Source organism: Amblyomma mixtum, chromosome 3, assembly GCF_055824585.1.
Source record: "Amblyomma mixtum isolate Tamu chromosome 3, ASM5582458v1, whole genome shotgun sequence".
In the NCBI taxonomy this organism is placed as follows: Eukaryota; Metazoa; Arthropoda; class Arachnida; order Ixodida; family Ixodidae; genus Amblyomma; species Amblyomma mixtum.
The window spans coordinates 193,503,787-193,528,621 of record NC_143014.1 but is presented as its reverse complement, the minus strand read 5'-3'; the positions used below and the strand labels follow the sequence as shown (position 1 = coordinate 193,528,621).

General features: G+C 46.7%; 2 protein-coding genes across 4 annotated transcripts in view; one reads left to right on the top strand and one right to left on the bottom strand.

Annotated features, from left to right (window-relative positions):
• Positions 1-24,835, bottom strand: part of raw (NDT-like domain-containing protein raw) — a 255,811-nt gene that overhangs the window by 132,399 nt on the left and 98,577 nt on the right. The gene's annotated exons all lie outside the window — the stretch shown is intronic.
• LOC149353153 (uncharacterized) lies at positions 14,457-18,356 on the top strand. Its single transcript, XM_089582322.1, has 4 exons — positions 14,457-14,832; positions 15,055-15,144; positions 16,241-16,352; positions 18,242-18,356. Exons 1-4 carry the CDS (start codon positions 14,716-14,718, stop codon positions 18,313-18,315), a joined length of 393 nt encoding a protein of 130 aa, XP_089438448.1. The 5' UTR covers positions 14,457-14,715; the 3' UTR covers positions 18,316-18,356.

The window sequence follows — 24,835 nt, the reverse complement described above, 5'->3', positions numbered from 1 at the left end:
CATCCGCTTTACCCCACATCCCAACTGGACGGTAACCATCCACTCAGAGTCATTCCCCGTTGACACAACAAGCGATAATTCGTTGCAAACAGGAGGTACAGAATGCGCTTTTGCGTGTGGTCAACGCAACATTAACAAGGCTCTGCGGCTCTTCCGGAGCCGGCATTTTTTTAAATTTTTTTACCTGGACCAGCTTTATCTCCCGACCATCGCTGTCACATGAAGAATTTCGAGTTCTTTATGAAGCTCTTGCCATTTCCGCCCCACGCCCATCCGCTCTTCTGACAGAGAGCACGTACTTAGGCCAATTTGTCCGGAAGAGAAAGTGCGCTTTTCAATTCAAAGCTTTACTACTTTGCTGCGTGAACAAAGCGTGAACATTTTGCGTGGCCGTGGCCCTGCAGGTTTAAACAATGAGCGGTTGTCATCGCCGGCTGCGCTGGGCCTGCGGAATAGGCGGTCGCCCGCTTATCGAGCTCATATTTATTAAACGCAGCACTTGGTCATGGTGGTAACAACTTTTATGTGAAAGAAAAATAAAGAAGGTCCTCAACGGTGGGCTACTACTTGTCCAGAAGTCCACGGGAATGGGCTTCACGGAGAGCTCTGCCCACTAGCTATGTTTAGCCAGTTGGCTGAGCAACCAGGAGAGCGTCCCATGAGGGGGGGGATGAGTTTGGTATGGAGGGTATTGCATGGCTTGAGGGCATTCCCACCGCCTCACATGTTGAGCACATGTGGGGGGGTCGAGGTAGGGTGGTAGCGATGAAGGAGGTAGGGTGAGATGTCGCAGTTTGCCGGCAGTTGTTGTCTGACCGTACTGTATTTTGAATCTAGTGTGCTGTGAGGGTGAGGCGGCTGTGTTTGTAACGGGTGGCGATTTGGTGCCATGTGAGTACAACATGAACTGGTGAGTACAGCCCGCGAGGCAGCACATGGGTGGAGTGTTGAAAATTGTTTGCAGAAAACAGCGTGAATACTCAACTCTAAAAAAACTAGAATGTTTACTACATTCGAATCGGAGCGAAAGCACGGATTTGTGATAGGTAGAAGACGTTGCATAATGACTATCAGTCATCACTATGACTCTTGACCTTCAAAGGTCATATTACGCTAAATTTCATCATCCACGACTGTATATGTTCGTTTACATCGCGACATCGCACACCGACGTACTGCATCATCCGAATTTCGTGCCATAGATGGCGGCGGACGGCAGATTTTGTGCTAATGGGACGTATAAGGCTTTCGCATTAAATTCAACAAGATTAGCTCAAGGACAGACTAGGGAGAGCTTACGTCCGCTGCACATTGGTAGCTGGTTTGTGGTTTTCGTGGGTTTAACGTCTCAAAGCGACTCAGGCTTTGAGGGGCGCCAGAACCACCTGGGGTTCTTTAACGTGCACTGACATCGCACAGTACACGGGCCTCTAGAATTTCACCTTCATCGAAATTGGACCGCCACGTCTGGGATCGAACCCGCGCTTTCGGGTCAGCAGACGAACGCCATAACCACTGAGCCACCACGGCGGCTGCATACTGGTGGCAATATTCCTGTGCAATTTTATAGTGTAGCGGTTCTTCTTTTGTTTTGATTTACGGAAATGGCGATGTGACCTCTGCGTATTCTCTAACGCCGCACGAGACCTTTGCTGCTGCGAGAGAGGAATGAAAAACTTCATTTCTGTAACACTATACGTGCCAAACATTACGGCACGATATAAAACGAACGGCTTTGTTAAATACTTACCCTAGATGATCAATTACATACGAGCTATGTGGTTTATCCAAGTTGAGATTTGCCTATAATAAGGACACATTCTGAGGCATTTCATAGACAGATGACGTATAAATCAACACACGCAAGAATTTCGAAATTGTGTTAGTGTGTTTTGCGCTTATTTTAACAACGTTTCTGTCGCAAGAAATTGAAGGTATGACTTTCTGCTCGACAGCAAAGCCCTTTAGCCACTCAGCAACCGTTATGTGAAATTCAAAACTCACCGCTGAGATGCAGTTCCATGATATTCTATTACGAAGGGAAACAGAGTACTGACCGTAGCAGTTGACCGTTTCATGGGTGCTGTTACAAAAGCTTTGGAACATTGCAGGTCGTTAAAAAAATACAGAAGTTTGCTTGTATATCTTAGAGTAAAAAAAAAAAAAGAATGCTATATGCAGTAACAAAGTAAGCGTAGAAATCACAAGAGGCGTTTGTTCCTTGCACCTTCTGCGTCAGTGTGGAGTTTATCAACTATGCATATAAAAAAAAAACAATTGGCGGACAACCTCGCAAAGGGGGAAGGGGGGATCCATCCCTGAAGGTATTCATTGGCGGAATGATTCAGCGTCGATTACGAACGAACACTGGCGGCTTCAGAAATAAGTACGTGGCTACTAAAGCCAGATTCCTCAAATACCACACATGCTGTTAAGTTTCCTTGACGGCACATTTTATTTGAATGACTAATTATTGTGTGACTAAAGCTTGAAATTCTCTGGCGATGTTTTGCTGCCTGTCGGGCAAAATAGGTGGCTCTTCTTATTAAGCTTTCTTTTTAAGCGGAAAGAAGTTGTCACCACGGGACAGCGCCAACCGAAATGAAGAAATTCCTCAGAGCACATTGAAAATACGCATGCTTTTTTTTGGCCAGCAAAATATTTCACGTAATTTTCTCTTGCGTTTGTTTTTTATTCAGGAACAAGCTGCACGTCGACCCTGCGTCTACGTGCGAGCTAGGAAACACTCCTGTTAGTGGTACAGAACAACGCGCACACGCGTTCGCACGACAGAGACACAAATTATGATGATGATGATGATGTTGTTGTGTTGTTGGTGGTGATGATGAGGATGCCGATGCGAAGTTAACTGAAGACGCCCGAGCTCCTGATCTGCCTTCTTGTTCCCGTTCCCGGCATCAATTTTCAAATGCTGTCGAAGTACAAGGCATTTTGATATAATTTCTAAAAAAAAAAAAATAAAATCAAGTGGGACGTCAAGCTCTGTTTTTTTTTTTTATTCCAGAAGTGTGTCATGACGCATAAGTTGAGAAACGGGGAAAGAGATGCAGGGGACAGGATGTTAAAAGGAGTGAAGACCAGTTTCGCTGATTTAGTCGCGGAGGTTGCCGGGGAAGTGATTGTCCATGGTCCACTTCTCATAATCACTTTAGCGGTTCCACCGCTAGCCCACCTCCTTGAGGAGCCGTTTTACTGATGAATATCAACGATCATTGTGATTCTGAGAGAGGGCGCCGGGGGGGGGGGGGGGGGGGGGGCTTCAGCGTCCCTCTGACTACATAGTGGTACCCCTTGGATGGCGGTTTCATCCCCCAGGGTAGGGTGATATCGACGAAGTGTGGGAGGAGCCGTGCGTCACCCTGCAGATGCGACGGCAGTCACGAGGCCGGGCGAGCCAGATTGCGGCAGCTGGGTGGCAAGCTCGCAGAGGAAGCCCGGCGTCCAGATAGACTCGTCGAGAGCCCGACAAGCGGCCGCCCGTGGGACCGCTCGTGCCCTCGGTCACGCCAGGCTCTCTACGCGAACCTGAGCTCACGCCGAGGCGATGTCGGGGAGTTGGTGAATAAGTGGCCGCGGGTGACTTTCCCAGGGGTCGTATGACTCAGGTCGGGTTGCAGCGCCGACGCTCAACCGCCGGGGTCCACCGTTAGCGCTCGCGCGCTGATTCCACACTGCAGCCGAATAGTGATTCACATCGCACGGGCCTCGGCGATGACTGTCCTCTGGCCAGCGGAGCCATTACTGCATGCGTGCTCAGAACGGCAATGGGGAAGCGGGGGATCTGCTCGCTTCGGCGCGCTATCGAATTCTGTGTCGCGACAGCCGTGCTATCTCTCCTGTTGGCCTCTCAAGTGACGCTTAACATCATCTTGCTTCCTTTTGTTGCGTCCTTTCGTCACTCGCTTATCGCGTGTCGTGAAATGAGTGTCCGACGTCGCTGCCCATCCAAGTTAAGATAAGCGCAACTACAATCTTGCGTCATGAGCCCCCCCCCCCCCTCCCCCCGAAGGCATTGCGATACCTTCTCGTGGCCGTTAGTGTAGAATGACCTTCCGCAGTTGCAGTGGAATGCGAGTGGCAGGGACGAACGCAATTAGAAGCAAGCTGGAGGGCTTATAATACTTCGATTTTTAACTACATTTTGCTTCAGGGAAAAGCGTATACCTAATATTTAGCCATGGCTTTCTGTCTCTGAATGATTTACGATGCAGTGTACGGATCAGAATTAGGTGGCGAAACTTCATTTTCTATTGTAGCTATTGTTATTCGAAGCGTGATGCGCTAGAATTAATTTTCCTATAAATTAGTGGTTAGTTTTCATAGTTCTCTTCCTCCATGGCGACTCAAAGTTTTTTGCTTCCAAATACCTAAAAATCCGGCCCGCCCATCTATTTGCATTCGTATTTCTGTGGCGTTCGTTGAATTTTGCTATGGACTGCCTTAACTTTGATTAAGGCCAAACATTTTAGCTGATGTCCAGTTATGCTGCTTGTTTCGTGCTTGATTGATACGTTCCTACTGCTAGTCCTCCAATCTTCTTATGTTTACCTCCAGTGCGGACTGAATATCAGATTTAAACGCAGTCTAATACAGTCTGCTACCAGTAGCGCTTCTGCACGCCTCGCAAAATTCTACAGTTGCTGCCCCCTTTTCAAAGGCTCTCTGTTTCATTTGATTCTTTGAATCAGCGACACCTCTGTAAAGCATGTCATATAAACTAGGAGGCATAGCGCTTTCCAACTGAACTCGTGGACAACCCGCTGACACGGGTTACCGGGCTCATAAATAAGCCCGTTCAGGTTAGCCGTGACAATATAAACCAATTATTTGAGTTCAATCAGCGGGCTTACATTTTGATCAAGAAAACATCCGGCCGCTCCAAAGAGGGACTGTTCGGTCGTCAGCCCAATGGAGAAGCAAGACAGACCAAGGTTCTCATGCCGGGCTGCAACGCGCCGATTTCGGCAAGAAACGCCCGGAAAAATAGAACACCCCGGCACACTCCCACCGGCAGCATATGCTGAGCTGTTCCATACGCTTCCCGGGTGAAACTCGAAACCGCCGTGTGAGCCGCCGGCAGCGGCTGACGCATTCCTTGTCCGGCCGCCCTTTATTGCAACTGGTTGCCGCGGTTCTTTCTTCTCTGAGTCGGGGCTGTGTTTACAGGTGGGGCCATGTCAAACAAACAGAGCAAGCCCGACGGGCAGCGCATGTGTAAGCAGCGGCTTCGTCGCTTAGATACTCTGCCCGCAATGGGCGCACGGCTGCGCTGACCGGGGTGCAAGAGGAGGGCGGAACTGCCATGAAAGCCGCCGGTGCGCTTTGAAGAGGACGTGACGTCTGATTGCGAAAGGCGCGTTTCCAGCAGCGTATAGTCAGCACATTGCGAGATGACCCTTGGGCTTCTTCGAGCTGCACCCGAGCAGGATGGAGTTCGCGGGGTCGTCTGCTCCAGCGTCAGTGAATCGTGGACAACTACCTACTCATATACATGTCCCCCTTAGGTGTAAAGCCTGTGCAGAGCGGCCGAACGGCGTACCGCTCTGCAAAGAAGCGGCAAAGAAGGTTCTACAGGGGCAACACCAGCGTGAAATAGGAGACATTTATAAGCCTGGTGGGCACGAGTATATGTTACTAGAAATCCGCATTCAAATGTTTAATTACGATTCATGTAGCGTGGCGCCCGCTGTACACAAGTGTAACGCCGACTGTACATAGAGAACGACTATGCTATAAGCACATGAGGAGCACACACTCACACGCAGGAGTCCTCGTCAGTCAGCGCGTACATTCAACGCACATCTACCTTCTGAGCCGTAATAATGCGTTAGTATTACTACCCTCGCTTTTCCGAAATCTGTCTGTCTGGTGTTGTGCGATACCGCCGCCACCCTGCAGGAGACCTCCACCAACTGCCTGCTTACCTTTGCCCTCGACCCATCTCCACCCTCTAGATTCCTCCACCCACGACATGCCGCCCTCTCGCCTTTGCCTTCCACTCACATTCTCCGTCCAGAAGACGCCACCCGCCACCAACCAACTCACCTTCACCCGGATGGATGGATGAATGGACGGATAGGAGCGCCCCCTTTGAAACGGGGTGGTGGCAATTGCCACCATGCTCAGCTTTTCTTTCTTTATTATTTTTTTTGTTTACTGTGTTGGCAATTCTCATTAAGATTCGCCATCATATTTACCTACGGTTTCCCACAATTCTAACCTTATGCCACATCTGCCGCCGCGGTGGCTCAGCGGCTATGGTGCTCGGCTGCTGGCCCAAAAGACGCGGGTTCGATCCCGGCCGCGGCGGCTAGAATTTCTTTGGAGGAGAAATTCTAGAGGCCCGTGTGCTGTGCGATGTCAGTGCACGTTAAAGAACCCCAGGTGGTCGAAATTTCCGGAGCCCTTCACTACGGCGTCTCTCATAGCCTTAGTCGCTTTGGGACGTTAAACCCCACAAAACCAAACCAAACCAAACTTATGCCACATCTCTGCTTTTCAGCCACCAATCCTCCAATCGCTTTTTGCTAACTTCCACTGCAGATTTATTTACATCACCATTGCTATCTTTAAACCCTAGGGCCTCAGAAAGAGTGACTGTGCCTGCATCGGCATCCGGATGGATACCATCACATTTGATTATGAGGTGTTAAATTGTTTCCACAGATCTACCACACACTGCACAAGTGTCATCTTCTTCGTTAAATTTCTTTTTGTAGCTGCACGTTTTAAGACACCCTGACCTAGCTTCAAAGAGTAGGGCACTGCCTCTTGAGTTATCATTGAAAAATTCTTTCCTGATCTGCCTTTTCCAGTATCGATAACCTGTCGTTTAATGCTCTTTCTTTCTCCGTGCTCATGACCGGCATACTTACTGGTTAGTTTTCTAGTTCTTTTCCGTCACTGTGAGTCAGAAGGTACAGCAGAAGGTACAGAAGGTACAGCCCGACAGAAGGTACACCCACCCCACCCTCCAGATGGCCCTACCCACCATTCACCCACTCACTACCGCCCTCCAGACGCCTCCACCGACGAGAAGCCCACGCAGCATTGGAAGGAAAAAGTGACGGGGAAATACAATTCAAAGCCACAACGCGAAGGCGATTATAGTGAGAGAAATGTGCAACCAGTAGAGTTAACGCAGATTTGATGTGTTACATTGTATGATCGCCTGTACATTAAAAAAAAAAAGCGCATCATAGATAGTCAGAGAGCATTCACTGCGCTTCCACGCAGTCACCCTTTCTAGAATTCTGTTGCAAAGGGGGCGCTGTGAAGAGCCTTCCGAGTCTGTTGCTGTTTCTAAATCAGCTTCATGTTTCCAGTGGTCAAATAAACACATGCAATAACTGAAATAACTCGTAATTTTGATTCAAATATGTATTCGGCCCCTACATATATTCATCCAAAGGTGCCGTAATGAGTTATTGCATGTTACGGAAGGCACAGGGACCGGTAGCACAGATGGATGAAGGTAATTAAGAGCCATCGGACCTTGCCAAAGTTTTTTGTATGCCCACTGACAGTTATATATCGACTAACAGCGACAAACCGAGCTTTTGCTCAGGTCTGAAGACAAAATAAATAAAGTATGTTTTTTTTTGTATTGCGGTTCCTGTTTTTTTTTTTTAGAGCGTCAAAAAACAAAAGTGATATTCGTAATAAGGCAGCCATTTCAAAACTGAGACTATTAGGCAGTGGGGGGATTTCAGAATGGGGGGAATGTGAAAAACCGTTTCAATTGATTACTTTTTACGCATCGAGCAAAGCTGTGCGCGTTGACGCACGCAGTAGTAGGGCGCTTAGGTGTAATTTTGAGCGCCACAGGTTCTGTACGGTGCTCCGAAATATCAGCAACGGTGTGTTTGCATTTCATCTCCATTAAAATCTGATGCAGGAACTCGTGCTTAGTAGCCAACAATTCTGCTCCAATTCTGCTTATAGAGAATGTATCTCTTCTTTAAACTTATCGGTTCCAATGACGTGCAACACCACGACGCACACGTTACAAAAGGCGGAAGGCGCCTGTCGGTGGCCTTTCATGGCTTGCCCGGCAACAGTGCGCGCATTATCTTGGCTCAAGTGGCTGCGATTCAGTGGCTTTCGGGGCTATTACGCTGATTTCACGTGTCTATCGACACAGCCGGAGCGCTGCTTATTCCACGACATGCAAGCGCGAGGGGCCCGTTGTGAGCGTTGCTGGTCGTGATGGAAGCCAGGCGCCCGCCACGCGCATTCCTGCGTGCTACGGCGGTTAGAAACTGACTATTATACTCATTTCTATTTCGTTGCTGCGAACGAGGGAGTTTCTTTAAGCTATATAGTTTACACTCTGCAAGGCGTCCGGGCGCCAGTGGAAAATGAGCTACAAAGCCGCTCTTCAGATGTATTCTATTGCGTCTAATAGACGCTACAAGTAGTCAAGGAGAACCAAGTGCCATTCGATGGGCTTCGCTTGGAAACGTTGACAGCGAAATAGCCTTCAAGAGAGGGCGCTGCGAGCCCCTGCTCGAGCCTTCCTAGACGGCAACGAAACGTGTGGTTAGCTTGCTGTGCTCCTGCTTTCTGCCTTTTTCTTTAGCTTGGTACGCTGTTTTCTTGACTCGGTAGCGCACTGGTTATGGCGCTCGGCTGCTGACCTGAAAGACGCGGGTTCGATCCCGGCCGCGGCGGTCGAATTTCTTTGGAGGCGAAATTCTAGAGGCCCGTGTACTGTGCGATGGCAGTGCACGTTAAAGAACCCCAGGTGGTCGAAATTTCCGGAGTCCTTCACTACGGCGTCCCTCATAGCCTGAGTCGCTTTGGGACGTTAAACCCCCATAAACCAAACCTTTTCTTGACTCATCATAATGTTCCGTCACCTTGTCTTCTTAAACTTTAGTTATACTGCCCGCCTCATTACGTTTACTCGAAACGTCTTGATCGCCGGCAGCAGTCAAAAGCAAGTTTCATCAAGCGCTCTCGCTTTTGCATAGTATGCACGTTGCTTAACTGGATCTTCAAGGACTTTCATAGCAAGGAGTGAAAAAAACAAAAAAAAAAACCTGACTGTTAGAGAATTTATACACAGGATGATTTCAACTATGTGGTATGGTGCGTGTATGCATTCATTGAAGAATGCTGTAATGACTGAAGAAAAGAATGGAGGTATTCGGTGAAATGCACGCTATTACGCCACTATCGCTGTATTCACAGAAGGTCCGTGCCACCTTCTTACATTAACACCGCACATGTAAGTTAAACTTGTTGCTGCGCAGGAAAGTTACCTTTAAACTGACAAAAACCAAACCAAAAAAATAAAACGAAGGCGGCAGCAAATCAAAGGAATCCGCACCCAGGTATCCGGAACACCTTTCCCCTTACCCTTACTATACAGTTCATTGGGGGCTTCTGCGTAATTCTTTGAAAACCTGTGCTCGGTGATAAATTACTTAACACATACTGCATTAATTTCAGTTGAGATATTCGTAGTGTGTAGTGATGACCGCAGCTTGCTCCGTGCAAATTGTGGTATACGCATTCAATGGTTCCGTCTGGGTTGAAGGAAGTACACTCTAAGAAAAAAGGGTGTAAGAAGGGTGCATCTTCACGACTTATGCTATCTGAAGGCGCATGGACTAACGATGCACTTTGCAGAGTGCATCATTACACCCGTGTCGAGGTGGTCGAGGCCGTTAGTCTCTTTCAGAAAACTTACCCCCTTTTTTACTCTTCAAACCAGCTGTGTTCCCTCTGCGCGAAGACGCTTACAGCAAAGTATGCAGCCCTCACCGCCTCCCCTCCCTCTCGAACATGGCCCTCTCCCGAAAGCGGGGTGGCGGGGTTATTTTGAGGACAATAGTTAAAAGCTACGCTGGCTCACGCTCCCCCACTGCATTGATCCTTTCACCCGCGCTGGCGACACTGACCGCGCCTCCTCGCTTCTTCAAGGGACCAGAAGCTATTTCTTGGAAGAACACGTACAGCGATCTTCTGCCCATCTCCGCCTGGAGGCGGCTTGGCGGATGCACAGAACGTTACTGAAAAAAGGTGCATTGGCCGCGATCAGCCACGACAACCATCACGCATGCAAACATGCTCTTGGTTGCTAACGACCTAAAATAATCACTAATATTCGGTGCATGTGCTTTCATACTCATGATTGGATATCATTTTAAAAAGAAGTAAGTCAGCAAAGACAGACGGCATGATCGGTGCTGTGTTACTCCTCTGACCAATCGCAGCTCTGAACGAAATCAACAGTTTAGCGCTTCAACACACCAGAGGCATAAAAATTATTGCGCTTATAATTTCGGCTTGTGGTTACGCTTTTATTAAAGCGGTAATAAAAGCTTTAAAAGGAACAGTTTTGCTTCACAGCCAACGTAAGCTCTATTAGTCAGCGCTGTTCTTCATTTTCTAATAGCGTACGATAAATACCAGGGCGGTTAATTCCCTCCGTACAATTTCGAATAACGTGCACCACTTTTCGAATAACCCCTCGTTGTGGCACATGTTCCTGAGCAAATAACAGACGAATAACAGAAAGGGTTCAGGTTAACATGCATACAAGTTAATAAATCAAAATCAGACGAACGAGCGAGATTGTTGACGCAGTAATTTTATGTTAGCTGAAGATGCAATGTCACGCAAATCCCGAATAAATTGCACTCTCATATTTCTGCTCCATTTCAACAACAAAAAAGAGCCCTACTCGCTGATAACCGCGTGATCTTCACCACTAATACTGACAACGCTGAAAAACCATAATGAAAAAAACTAGGGAAGGAATAATTCTGCATCTGAACTGAGTTGTGAACGTGGCCTGACCATTCCATATATATAGGTACTTTTTTGTTTAGAGCACTTTTACCAAGACACGAGCCAGGCCTCAGAGTCGCACTTTTGCTGGTCTACTATGAGATCACCAGCATTTGTACAGGGTCCGTCAAAAGTTCCCAGGCCACATGGTCCGCTTTTCATCGGTATATCCTGGCACTTAAGATTCCGATAGAGCTATCGAGGTTCTAAGGTGGTAGAACGATCCTTCTTCTATTCTCTACAGATATGTTGAGCTTCGAGGGTATCTCAACAGCCCGACTATGCTGCTGAAAAGCAAACCCTGTGGCCTTGGAACTTTTGACGGACCCTGTACATCTGCTCTGAAACTCCTCAACGCAGCGTAAAAGACATTTCTACGTTTCCTTTCCAACAAGTGTGCGGATCCTTTCTCTCGGCACAAGATAGCGAAGCCCATAGTAATCAGTTTTCGAGATAGCTGCATTTCCTGATCATGTTTTGGCGCATACAAGTGTTTCACATAGAAGCAATTCAATTTCAGCTTATTTTAAATTGATAAACAGGGAGCGAGGCGACCAAAGCGATTTAAGTCTATTCGAACTTCTCTTGCGTATGAAATTGTGCTGCACGCCTACAAGAGCAGAAATTAGCTTAAACTCAGTGTACGTGTACGTAATTGTTAGCTTTTAGGTTGTTCCGCGCAGCTTTAATGCAGTCAAATAGTACTGATAGTCAGAAATGAAGTTGACTGCCTCCATTTTTTTTTTTTCGAACTGTAGCGCTATGGAAGCATCGAATTCCGCAACAAACCGGGAGCCAGAGGAAACAGTAATCAAGGCGCTTATACTGCGGCAGTGCATTGTGAATTCTTATGGAATGGTTCATGCGTCAGGAAATAACTCTTTCTTTTAGAGGCTAATGATAAGCACTAAACAGTACATTGCACTAGATAGACGCAGCCCGAAGACCCAAGCTCGAAAATAAATGAAACTAGGGCGTATAAACCGGCAGGTTTTCCTTCATCATCGTAAGTTGCTTCGGATGACTGAGACTTTTGTCTTGTATGCACAAATAAAACTGAGCTAAAGGACACATTGTATCGCACTGACGAACCAATCTTTAACAAAAGCATAAATTCAGCGGTGGCAACTGCCTATATAGAATAAAATGAAAGCGCGTAAATAGACGGAATCGCCCGAATAACCAGTCGGTTGAAGCGTCTTAACGGATGCTTGCTGGCATAGCGCTGGCAGTGTTCCATTTCTGCTCTGTTGACCCATTTTGAAAATATTTTGAGAACTTCGCGAACACTGGAACGATGAGAGGTGAGAACTGCTGCATCAGCAGTGGTCGACTGTCGTTTGAAGCCCTCTTCTGCGCCATCTTCCTCAAATGTTCAAATGTTGTGAATCCCCTTTGTTTGCCTGACGCTTCTGATCACTCGATGCGGCTTTATTAAATCCATATCTCTACAGCTGTATCTATTTCGATTGAGTTAAACTATTTTTGAACAGAGCGGTCTTTTTTTTGCTTTCTTCGGATTCTCCTCACACGTGCGGCCCCACAAAAGAAAGTTGAAATTTCTCGCAGCAATATCACGCGGCAATATCAGTATTTAAAACTGTTACTGTACCTGACATTGTTGTTGTTGTTGTAGCCTACGACAGAATGACATTGAATCAATAATGCTGCAGCATTTACATCGGTTTTAGAAGTACAGGAAGGGCAGTTTATTGATATATATTTCGCAGTAGCTCCTGTACGCGGTAGTACGAGAACTTCCGAATGATGCTCGTAACTTTAAGCTGCAGCTGCTCTGAAAACTATTCTGTTGCATACGCCACACATTTACGGCAGCATCTGCGTAATTCATACTGCGTAATAGCTGGCTGCGTAAAAAGCTTCAAGCTTCAAAAAAGCAAGCACTGACAAGACGAGTCTCGCCGCGCTCGTTGTCTCCGATAAACGAAGAGTTGTGCGCACGCCGAAAGCGCGGAAAAATACGTGCCACAAGGGCAGAGAGGCGCATGCAAAAATAATAAACTACCAGCACATTGCAAAGACCAAAGGTTGTTGCCCCGCACGCGGGCAGCTTGACCTTGGGACACTACTGGGAACGCAAACGTTCTTTTAGTCAGCGGAGAAAAGGAAAAGAGGGGAAGCGCGGGGTCCGGCGGAACGAAAGAAAGGCACGAAGCATGGAGGAAGGAAAACCTCCTCTGTAATTCCTCTAAGCCATGGAGGTAAAAAAACTAGGAGGGAGTGCGCTCAGCCTCTGCAAGCCATCCTCCTCTGACGCCGCTGCCGAGGGCCCTTTTGCGCACTGACTCATGGGAAATAGGCCCTCCTCCACAGTTACCAGACTGCCAGCCAGCGGTGCTTTTTAGTGAACGTCCGTGCTCCGAAGTAGCGCAGCGCAGCGCTTTGGCGGAATGCGTACCGAGCTCGAGGTTGTCTGAAGGCTCCGCGTCTCTGTTGATTACACTCTTGAGTTTTTGGGTGCACTGTAGAAAACTGCGGGTAAACTTTTCATCAAAGGGTGCGGCCGCGACCTCGTCACTGTTCAACTGTGGTTCATAAAGAGAATGGAGAGGAATTCCTTTCGTCGTTATACACACATACGGAGCGTTTATTTCAGCGCATGCTATGAGCGGAGAACTCGAGAGTAGGCGAAGAAACGAGCCTCTAAAAAAGGGCGCAGCGGCTTCCAGAGCGCTCACGGCGGACGGACGTGTTGAACGAGCGCTCCGGCGCGCTGCGCAAGATTCTATTTCTCGGGCAGGCGGACTTCGGCCCGCCCATGGGCCCTCCGTTCTCCGCTATTCTCAAGGCACAAGTCGTGCCGAATACGCGCGCGCACATAGGCGGTTCCGACGTGAAATTCAGCAGTGAAGTATTTCTCTCTCTCTCGCTGTCGAGAGAGAGTGCCGGCGGCTTTACGTCTGCCCCTGCGCGGGGTCTCCCGGCCACTGCGCACAATCACTTACAAAAAGAAGTAAACTGTATGTATACATAGCCGCGCGCTCGTAGCGTCCTGTCTCGGACTAATCGCGCGCGCGGCATACTGCACTAGCGGCCGGGGTGGGGCGCCCGGCCGCGTATACCGTCGGAGGTAGCACCCACGGAGCGTTTGTGTCACGCGTGCACTACCTGGCGAAGAGCGAGCGGGAAGTCAAGCCCGCCTGTTCGATGAACGCACAGAGGCTCACCACTGTTCTGTCACGGGTATAGAGGCTAGAATATCACGGGTGCGCGCAGTGCCGCGCGGCCACAGGAGCGCTTCGAGACTGTCCGGGATGATTCCCAGCGCCCTGCAGGCCGCGAGAATCTCGCAACGCGGCACTGCAGAAGCGGCACAGCGAAGGAGCATGTGCTCCAAGTGTCTCCACTGCGCCGCAGTCAGCGCACGCGTCGCTCGGGGATGGTGGCCGCTGCGGCGAGCGAGCAGTTTGCGCTCACCACGGAGCCGTCAGTGAACGCAAGCAGATGGTCGCGTAGTTGCTCGTACAGCGAGAGAGCGAAACCGAAACCGAAATCCAGCTAAGAGCTACCACTGCCTTATCACGTGAGGGCCTATTTCCCATGATGCTTTCCATTATATTTTTTATGACTAGGCTTCAAGATTGTGACGTCATGGTCCCTCCTAGTTTTTCTTCCTCCATGCTCTAAGCAAGCTTTGGAAGCGATGGCTGGCGATGGGTTGTAGTTTCTCCCTTCTCCCTCTTCAGGTCACGTGCCTGTCTATTTGGATTGGCCGCTCGCGTAGAGTCGAAGACGAAGCCGCTGTTTACCGCGCCTGGGTGCCGTGCGTGCAAGTCGCGACGCGCATTCCTCTTTTCATCTTTTAGTACGGGCCTCTGTGCGTTTAGGTTCTGTTCAGCGATTACTTCATCGTGCAAGCTTCATCGATGTGTGATGCTGCAGTGGGCGACATCTTCGCGAAAGAGTCAACGTCTGAAAGAAACAGCGCACGCCAGATCGTCGCGGCGCCCTCATCGTACGGATTCTTTGCGCCCAATTTCAACCGTACAAGTAAGTGACATTTTCGTTTGGTCATACGGGTTGTTTCCTGCCATCAAGTTATGGTATGTTCAATACAGATTTTTTATCATGGATTGTGTGCGCGAGCCGCTGCTTGTTGCTATTTCTTGTTTTGAGCCGGTCGCGTGCGGCCGGAGGGAGCCTATCGTGTGCAACACACGATCGCAGCGGCGCAATCTGCAGGCGTCTTTCTCATGCTTTCTTTCGCTGCAGGCTCTGATCCTTCGTCTGCCGTGCGAAAGAACATTGCCGGTCGTCTCTTCAACGCCAAGTATTTGTCCCTGCTCACGACCATTCAGTAAGGTAAGTCCAAACCGCAGTCTCCGTTCAGAAAGGGGCGAGTAAATTAGTGTGCGCGCTTCTGTGGCACGTACTGCGCGCAGTGCTCACATCTACTGCAGCACTGTATGTGATTCTTATTGCACAATAATCCCTTTATAATTTTAGCGCTGCAAGGCAACTCCTTCTGCCAGGCCGCTTTTTTTTTTTTTTGCGAATGGACGGCGTCAATTTTTTTTTCTTTACCACGGAGTAGCAAGCAAACGATAAAACAGTAAACGTGAAATTTATTTATTCATAGGCAAGAAATTAGCAGCTCATTTGTGCTCTGCGCTTCCAGGCATGCGGCCGTTTTCGCTTACACCTTGCAATATTTTTGCTAACCCAGAATGTGACTTATCATGCCAGCAGTTTTACTGCATTCGAATGGCAAGATGCGCTTGCTAATGGTGTTAAGTTGATATGTAACTGGCTCTTCACTCAGGCTGAGAACTAATAGAGAAAAGTGAACTTGTTTAGTTCTTTTTATTAGTGAAAAAGTCAGGGTCAGGGCTAGTTGGTGGCCAAACATTAGCTCACAAAAGCGTACAGTCTATGTCACCTCTTTTTGTGCTCTTGTATTCTCTTATGAAAGAGTGAAACTTTAGGCTTGATGTTGCTCTAAGAGGTTGAATAGAAGAATACGCTAGTATCTAAGCTTTTCTGTTTAGAACAATAAGGATTTTGGTTGCACTGCGGTAATCTGTCAACGAAAAAAAAATTCTGTAATGAATACTGTCAATCTCGTAAGCAGTAACAGTATAGTTCTTTCTTTTTTCTGCAGTGGCTGTTAGAAGATATGTTAATTATGTTAGGCACTTAGTGACAATTCACTGGTAATAGGCCATTGTGCTGTAGAAGTTTGTCTAGGCTTATTATGCCAGTGCACTGCGTCAATTATGCCTGTGATAAATATGTGGCAAGTGCTGTAATAGATAAAGTTTGGAACAAAAAGTTGTTTCTCGTTTTCAAACTATTCCTGTTGTTTTTTGAGCATGTGTGCTGCCATTACGTGGTTTAATGAACATATAAGTTATCACTAACCATTACACTAACGCTATAAATGACATCTCTATTGCAGTGCACCTGGGAGAAGGAGGGATGCAAAGGTGCACAACCATTGTCACTCCTAGCACCGAAGTTCAGCCTGGATTCTTCAAAACCGTACGAGTGGCCGGGACTAGACGTGTGTGGTATGTATGTTTTTATGTAATTGGGACATTGTTGCAAGTTCATCATCACTTGATGTCCATCCGTGAACATAGTATGCTATGTTGCGCAGCTGCAGCCATTCTATTACAGAGATTTTAGAGCTTTTCAATGTTTTCGAGGACTTAGTTCCGAAAGAATTTCTGAATAATGGTTTGAATAATTGTGACCACTTTTTATGGCATGAAGTATAAATCCAGTTTTTTTTCTGCAAAAGTAGGCTGGACTTCAGCAAACATTTCATATTGAATTAGTTTGAGAGGCGCTGCCTACAATTCATGTTGCTGGAGAAGTCAGAAAAAAATGAGGCAGAGTTATGGTAATGCTTGGCAGGGTGGCATGCTACCAAGCTAATATGACTAGCACCATCGTTTATGCATGTAGAGCTTAATGTGATATGAAGCTATGTGAGGCTGTTCATCTTCTTTGCACTGTTCACACTTTCTTTTTGAGTAGGAAGGTGCTGTTCACTGATGTGAATAATTTCCAATAACTCACGTGAACCCATATTTGTTCTATTTCACATTGGAGTGAACTTAAAATTTAACTAAGCTCACGTGCCCTGCATGTGAAAGCAGATATGGAAGGCAACTGGTTTAATAGCCATTCTTGCATGCTGTCAGTCAGTGTTTACAATTTCATTATGCTAAGCATCTGAAAAGATGTGTAAAGGTAACACAACATTCTGTTGTGCCAGCAAAATGTAATTCATGAGAATTACTGCTGCTGCATATGCTGCAAGCATTGGATGAAGCAGCACTGTCTAAATAAAAAGACGAGCTTTGTAATTTCCTCAAGCAAAAATAGTGCTTTAGAAGGAGACTGTTCTATGCTGCTTGTGTAGTTAATGTAGTCTGTCAGTGAAGGCCAGTCCATAACCAAAGCTTTTTGCACAGGCATAATGTAGAGGTGTAGTATGAAACAGGCTATGAGCGTGAACAAAAAGTATCTTTATTATAATGTGGTCCAAATAATTTTTTTGGTATGATGTTACCTCATGCATGGAGATAACTCTTTAGATGTGTAAGTTGCCCTTGCTATTATTTCACATTTAGCCGAAAGCTTTTCCTTGTTTTCCAGGAGTGGTAGACTAAGATTTATAGTGCATAGCCTTTGTGCATAGGCCTTTCACCAGGTATTTAAACTGTATCGAAAGGCTGTGACAATGCAATGCACCCAGAAATGCCATCACAGGCACAAGCTTCCTGCTGTTTGCTAATCGGAAATGAATTCACAGGTAATATATGCAGGGAAAATTACAATTGGAAGTATCACTCATTGATGCTCAGATAATCACCTACACTTCCCTTTTAGGAAGAAAATTCACTGTATGGGCAACAAAACATATAATGGCATCAGAGACCAGAGACATATTGTTAGCAAGGGCTGCATGAAACCTTAACCACTCTAGATACAGAGAAATAAAAACACGAGAATGGAGGGAAGGGTTTGTTAAACGGCATTTCATTTTATCACCTTTTAGTAGCTTCCATTTCATGCACATGTTTTTCTGTTTCTTGATATGACCCTCTTCTTAGTCTGGCATCCGGGATGCCTACAGCCTGACCGTGCAGCTGGGCACAATATTCTGGATTTTTCCTGAGAAGCCAGTGTGCTTGTGATAATGTCAGCATATGTGAGTGATTAAGTAGCTGCCATTTAGGACATGTTTTGTTTTTCCTGCATATCTTTTCTGATTTTGGTTCTCATTAATAAACAGAAGCCTGCACTTGTGGCATTGTTTTCATGCATCGCCCTTTATCCCTGCCTTTTGTGTGGTTTACACTTTTAGACCTGAATTAACTAAGCCCATGGTCACGTCGTCTGAGCTTTGTGGTTGCAAAATTCATTATATGTTTTCTTCTCTGTGCAGGTCAAATACATGGTACATACTGCCTCCACCTGTATGAAGAAGACTGCCAGGGTCATTGCTGTAATATGGTGTAGCATGTGACAAAATAAATAGGACGGTATGTTTCTTTCTCCAATTCGTTTATGAATCCTTTGTGTACATTCTGCAGTAGTACCTGCACCTGAACACACAATGACACAGACCATCTCACATGAAAGATTCGTCGCAACATTTTGACACTGCCTGCACTTCCAGAAAGACTCGGGCTTCTACCATATGGGTCAACTTTAGTTCTGCATTCAGTGGGCAGGTTTACGCTACAGAAGGGTAATAATGCTCTCGTGTGGACAGTATAAATACACCACCGAGTAGTGCATAGATACCCTTTGCAGTAGGGCATTACTTTGTACCACTAGAAGGGTAACTTTATCCACCATGTAAGGGTATAAGCATGCACCACAGGGGTGCAAACTTTGCTCTGTTTATGACGGTATAAGTTTAGTCTTTGACAAAGTAACTTTGCACTTCTATACATAGCATAAATTTACCTACTAAAGGTGCAAACTTGCACCTTGCATGCTAGGATATGTTTATGCTTTCCTCAGGCTAACATTTACCCCTTTTAGAAAGGTGTAATGTTATACCTAACTGGTTTAAAGTTACTCTTCTTATGTCAGTGCAAGTTTAGGCTATTAGAGCGTAACATTACTCTATGTGCGAGAGCATAAATACTTAGTCTCCAAGAAACAGCGTAACCTTACCCCCAAAAAGGTGTCAGCTCAGCGACAAGTGTTTTACCCCCCAAAAAGACTAAGATCACACCTTTTTTTTTTAGAGTGTAGTTCTTAGATCTGCTTTGAGGTAAAACACGGTGAAGTTTTCTTTTTGAGCTCTTGATCCAGGTTTTTGCCCCGTCTTGCACTTGAAAACATTTGCTTTCGCACCCAAATTTTTGTTGAGTCCTCGAACTCACTTGCGGCACCTACTGCAATAAATACGATGCAATAGTTTGTCCAGAACAGACATGGGAACCTGCGCGAGACCTCCCTGTCTTCAGGGCTTCCTCACCGTCACCCTAACAACAGCCTCACGCGGTGAGGTGTGGCGGAGGCAGGATAGACGTAGGAAACTGTCTGGGGAACAGAGGGGGCGAGGGAGCTCGGCCACGTGCGCGAGGTGAGGGTAAGGAAACAGCCGAAACAGCCCTCTATGATCACCTGCACCATGTCCTCGCCAGCGCATGTTTGTCTCATGCGACTAAAACATACAAAGGGCCTCTGCGGTGGCTCAGTGGTCACGGAGCTCGACTGCTGACCAGAAGGACGCGGGTTCGATCCCGGCCGCGACGGCCGAATTGCGATGGAGGCGAAATTCTAAAGGCCTGTGTACTGTGCGATGCCAGTGCACGTTGAAGAACCCCAGGTGGTCGAAATTTCCGGAGCCCTTCACTACGGCGTCCCTCATAGCCTGAGTCGCTTTGGGACTTTAAAACCCCATAAAGCATAAAACATACAAAGCTGGAGAAATAACGAAGCATTAATTGCTCTGAGCTCGAATATATTCCGGAACTCGCACCACTTATGTTGTACGTTCTTCGTTTGTGTCGCCCGGTTTTTACTTCGTCGTAATCATTTCGTCCTTTCACCTAGTTGTTGGTTGGTTGGCTATAGTTGCCGCCAGTAGATTTCATTTATATTCACTTAGTCACAGCATATGCTGCTGTGGCAGAACATTATAACAGGGAATGGACCAACAAAGAGAATACTTTACCATGCCGCGGAGAAACTATAGAGAAACAGAACTAAATAAAGCTAAACAAGAGATCCAAAAGCGACATTAGCCAGTATTCGCATCATGCCTGCATGCGGTTGAGATCATTTTGGAGCTGTAACTGGTCAGAGGCGTTATCAAGCTATTAATTTCTGTGCATATTCATCCACAGAAGCCGCCGCCGTTACCAAGTAAATGTGCTACACGAAGCACATCTTTACCTCCCTTCTATGTGCAAACTAACGCATAACGTAGCGTGAAACATTTTTCGTGGGGTACACAATTTTTCGCAGTGAGTTTAGAAAACATGACCTGTTACACTTGCCCCAAGCCATCCGTTTGCCCTGGATGAAAAGCAAGTCGGACGGAAGTTTTTGCTGCCAGTGCTGAGCAGCATCAGTTTTGGAGAGCATTAAGTATTGTTTACTGGTGCACGAAACGGCTCTCGAGTACTGACATATGGAACGCCCTTTTGGCCACCGTTTGCAAAGTGCATGCGCACATCACTCAAACTGGATGCACCGCGCCTTTCGTTCTCTCTTTAGGCAGGCTTCTCTCCAGTTACCACAGTGGGCCCGAAGGCGTTCGCCCAGTGGTCGCTGCACAGAATTCTACGTACCATTTCAGGGGTTCCTCATTTCATGACCAAATTCTCTTGATAGGCTTTCTAAAAGAAAGACAGCTATGACCTTTGCGTCGCCGAGCACTTGTCTGTCGTCATCACTCCGTGTCATTATCTTTCTGCGTGCTTTATGCAGAAAATGGTTTACCAAGTAGCCCCCACCCAAACCTTAATAAGACGCCGACAGCTTCCGCTGCCTGCCGAGTTCCTAAAGCGGGTGGCCGGCGCTAGTGGGCGTTTCGGAAGAGGCCTATTTGTTCGGGTATATCATGAACGAAAAGCACAAGTGGCCCAGTAGAGGCTGCCGACCTGCCAAAGTTATTAGATGGCTACGTCCCTATATATCGACATGCCTATAAAAGAATTTTATAGTAAGCTGCTCTCTTTGTAAAGACTGCCGTGTTCCTATTTTCTCTGCGTACGCATGAGTTTCCCGTTGCAAAGGCTTGGCCTGTTTTTTTTTTTTTTTTGAGGGGCGGGGGGGGCTAGTTGGTGGTTGATCACAGCGTGTAACTCCACGGGGTGGCATCACAAACTGACAAGAACACTAGAAGAAACACAACGATGAATTAACAGGGTCTTGCGCGCTGCTGATACGCTTGCAACATTATCAGTTGAAGGTTAAGAAGGTACGAGGAAACCCAAGAAAGACAAAGAGTGATCGCAAGGCAAACATCGATCACTTTGTTTTTGTAATGTTCCGAGTACATACTATATCAGTAGCCTGTCAGAGTATTTTAGCACTGTCATCCGCCTCGTATTGTTCTCGTCTACCCCATGTAGTTTTCTCTTTGTTTGAATGTGACAAGCGCAGCGCTGTCTGCACACATTTCCCTAACGGTAGCTTCGCAACTGCCGCGACCGTTGACAAACGGCAGCCGCACAAGTCGGCTGATGCCATTTCTGGAATTCAGGCGACCCAGAAGTAAAGCGGAGCATGCGGGAGATAAAAAAACTTGCATCGAGGCACACACTTCATCAGCGGGTGGGCATGCAACAGCCAGGGTGCACTTACGCCTGCACCTATACTACGTGTTGCAGAGAAGCCCGCCGCTAGTTTTTTAAAATAGGCTTTTTGAGACATGAAGATGTCTGCTGCGGCATAATGATACCAGTGCTTGTCGACATCCGAGAACCGGCAAATAAGGTTAACTAATAAGATGGTTAACCATTTTCTGATAAATAACGTATTAACTATTACAGTTAGGCGCCTGGCTGGAGGTTGGTTAGGAGCCCTATATTTTTAGGCCTCATATTACTGCCTGTTTCCTACATGATCCGAATTAACGCTTACGTGACCGATCTCCTCATCGTGTGCTGCGTGTTGGTCTCAGCGTTCTCGGTCGATAAATGGCTAGAACTGCGCCACCAAACCTTGAATCACCGGTACGCTTCACGAGCGGTCCAACTTCGACATGGGTGCAGTGCGTGTGTGTCACTCGCCGTGGCCTGCGCGAGCACTGTCCAAGGACAGTGGACTCCAGTTTTAAGCAGCGTGCCTTCCCCCGGAAGGGTGTGCATGCTTACGACCATTTAAAGCAGCAAAATGTTTGGAGAATAGAGCGAGCTGAAAGTTTATTTTCTGCAGCGGCCCTGAGACGATTTATCACGATAGCCTACTTCGAAAAGTTATCGAACCACATTGAAACTTGAGTCCACAGAATTTTAATCACACGCATCGACGACACTCATTTCGCAGGATCAGTGACACCAAGCTGCTGCACGCAACTTCATGTGTTGAGTGCGGCAATGAGCCCCGAGACTTTTCTTTTCTTTCTGCGATAGCAATAATAGCGGCACTTGGCGGAAATGTGAAGCCTCGGTGCGCGAAGCCTCCGCACTCCAGAAGCTCCATCCACCACCCACACACCTACGTCCTCCCTCCACAAGGTTTCCCCACCCATTAGAAGTCCACTCCACAGCGGAACGAAAAGGAGACGGCGAAACCTAATTCAAAGACGCAGCCACCTTGCCTTAATTGTTAGTACCTCTCCCAACCACTACTGTCCAGAAGCGCCACCCAACCCGCCGCGGTGGCTCAGTGGTTACGGCGCTCGGCTGCTGGCCCGAAAGACGCGGGTTCGATCCCGGCCGCGGCGGCTGAATTTCGATGGAGGCGAAATTCTAGAGGCCCGTGTGCTGTGCGATGTCAGCGCACGTTAAAGATCCCCAGGTGGTCGAAATTTCCGGAGCCCTTCACTACGGCGTCCCTCATAGCCTGAGTTGCTTTGGGACGTTAAACCCCAATAAACCAAACCAAACCAGAAGCGCCACCCATACACCCTCCAAAAGAGTTCTGTCGCGTGTGTGAAGCCTCGAATTACAGCAGAAGCATTCATCAGAGTAGAAGCATCAAAGGGCAAAACCAAATGCTATCTTGGAATCGTCGCACCAGGTTTCATGATCGTCTTGTCAATGCTTTTTTTTTTTCTGGCTGTATCGTCCCGACAATCATCACGGACAAAACTTGGGCGGGGACAACATGGAACATCACTCAGCTTCATGCTGTATCTTCTGTTGTGTTTTCTTTTTCTATTGTCATGTTCCACTAATCTCAATGCTTGAATGCACAAACTAGACTCAAAGGAAAAAAAAAAGTGCCTGCCTTTAGAACAGTCGCGGCAGGAGCCCTGATTGGTGCTCTGGTAGTGGCAAAAGATATATATATATATATATATATATATATATATATATATATATATATATATATATATATATATATATATATATATATATATATATATATATATATATATATATATATATATATATATATAAGGAAACATATTTAAAGGAAACATATTTATTCGACTCGACGTTTCGATCGGAAGACCGCGATCTTCTTCAGGAGTGATTTGACATTGTTAATGCATCCCCTTTTATAAGGGCTATCTGTTTTGTGTTTCCCACTTACCTGTTCTGTGTCTGTGTTACCTGTGTGTGTGTACCTGTGTGTGTGTCTGTGTGTGTGTTCTGTGTTCTGTGTCTATAAAAGAGGATGCATTAACAATGTAAAATCACTCCTGAAGAAGATCGGTCTTCCGATCGAAACGTCGAGTCGAATAAATATGTTTCCTTTAACGAAGCGTATACTTCGCTATATATTCTTGTAAGCAGTCAAGCACTTCATGCTTTCGCAACCTATATATATATATATATATATATATATATATATATATATATATATATATATATATATATATATATATATATATATATATATATATATATATACATACATGCGCCGTATAAAGTGCTCAGCATCAAGCGAGCGAAAAAAAGGCGCATGACAGTCAAATATATATTGTTTATCATTAAGGTAACTTGATCATGTTATACAGCGGGCTATGGCGACTTCAGGTAACCCCGTATGTGAAGGGTGTAAATGAGCACAAATGCAAGATTCTTGCTTCATAATCTCGCGTGGCTGGATGATCTTAGTTTGTCCCAAGTGGTTTATTGGGACGCCATTACGACCTTTGAGTACGACATGGTGAAGCGTGCGTGTTATTGAAACATTCCGGCTCGAATAAATCCCTCCTTGTTCACTAAAAAATTACACGTTTATAAAAACGAAGTGAAAGACTGTATGACTCAAATAGTTTTTTTTTTGTTTTCGCGCTAGAACTTGCTAAATGGGAATTAAACAAATTATCTAGTTCACCTCGACGAGCCCTGCGGATGTTATATGGCAGGACTAAGTTCCTCATCTTTCTGCTCTTTAGATTTGCATGCATACTGCTGTGCGTGCGTGCGTGTGTATATGTTAAGGAAACAAATGACACACGTCGAAGAACGAGTTAAGGAGCATTGTTGCGTAAGTAACCGAAGCTATGTTTGGACTGCAATGATCATAAACAAACAATAGGTGTTTTGTGAGACTCTTACTCTTTCCAGAAACAGGTTAGCGTGACAAAACACTGAGGTGCAACAGACTGCAGGCCACGAGCGCTCTGTCATGCCAGTCGAGCGAAGCGTGGACGGGATCGTAGCACATACCGAGGAATGCAGATCGGTTGATGTCAATGAAAATTCGTAAACAAGGTGAGCAACCAGCTAGGGCGTCCGTTCCCTAGAGGTGCCGCTCCAAGTTCAAGGCTCTAATCGCTCGGCTGATTAGATCCATGAAAACACGCCGAGGGCGTGGCTCTCACGAGCGGCGTCGTAGTTACGAACCGGTTCAGCCGCGCTCCTTTCCATTTCATTCACCAGCGAGGCCTGCG

Excerpts from the sequence above, each read along its gene's own strand:
- LOC149353153 (XM_089582322.1), top strand. The coding sequence starts at position 14,716 with ATGCTGCAGTGGGCGACATCTTCGCGAAAGAGTCAACGTCTGAAAGAA. Across the intron at positions 14,833-15,054 it reads GCCCAATTTCAACCGTACAA|GCTCTGATCCTTCGTCTGCC; the intron begins GTAAGTGACATT and ends CTTTCGCTGCAG. Across the intron at positions 15,145-16,240 it reads GCTCACGACCATTCAGTAAG|TGCACCTGGGAGAAGGAGGG; the intron begins GTAAGTCCAAAC and ends TCTCTATTGCAG.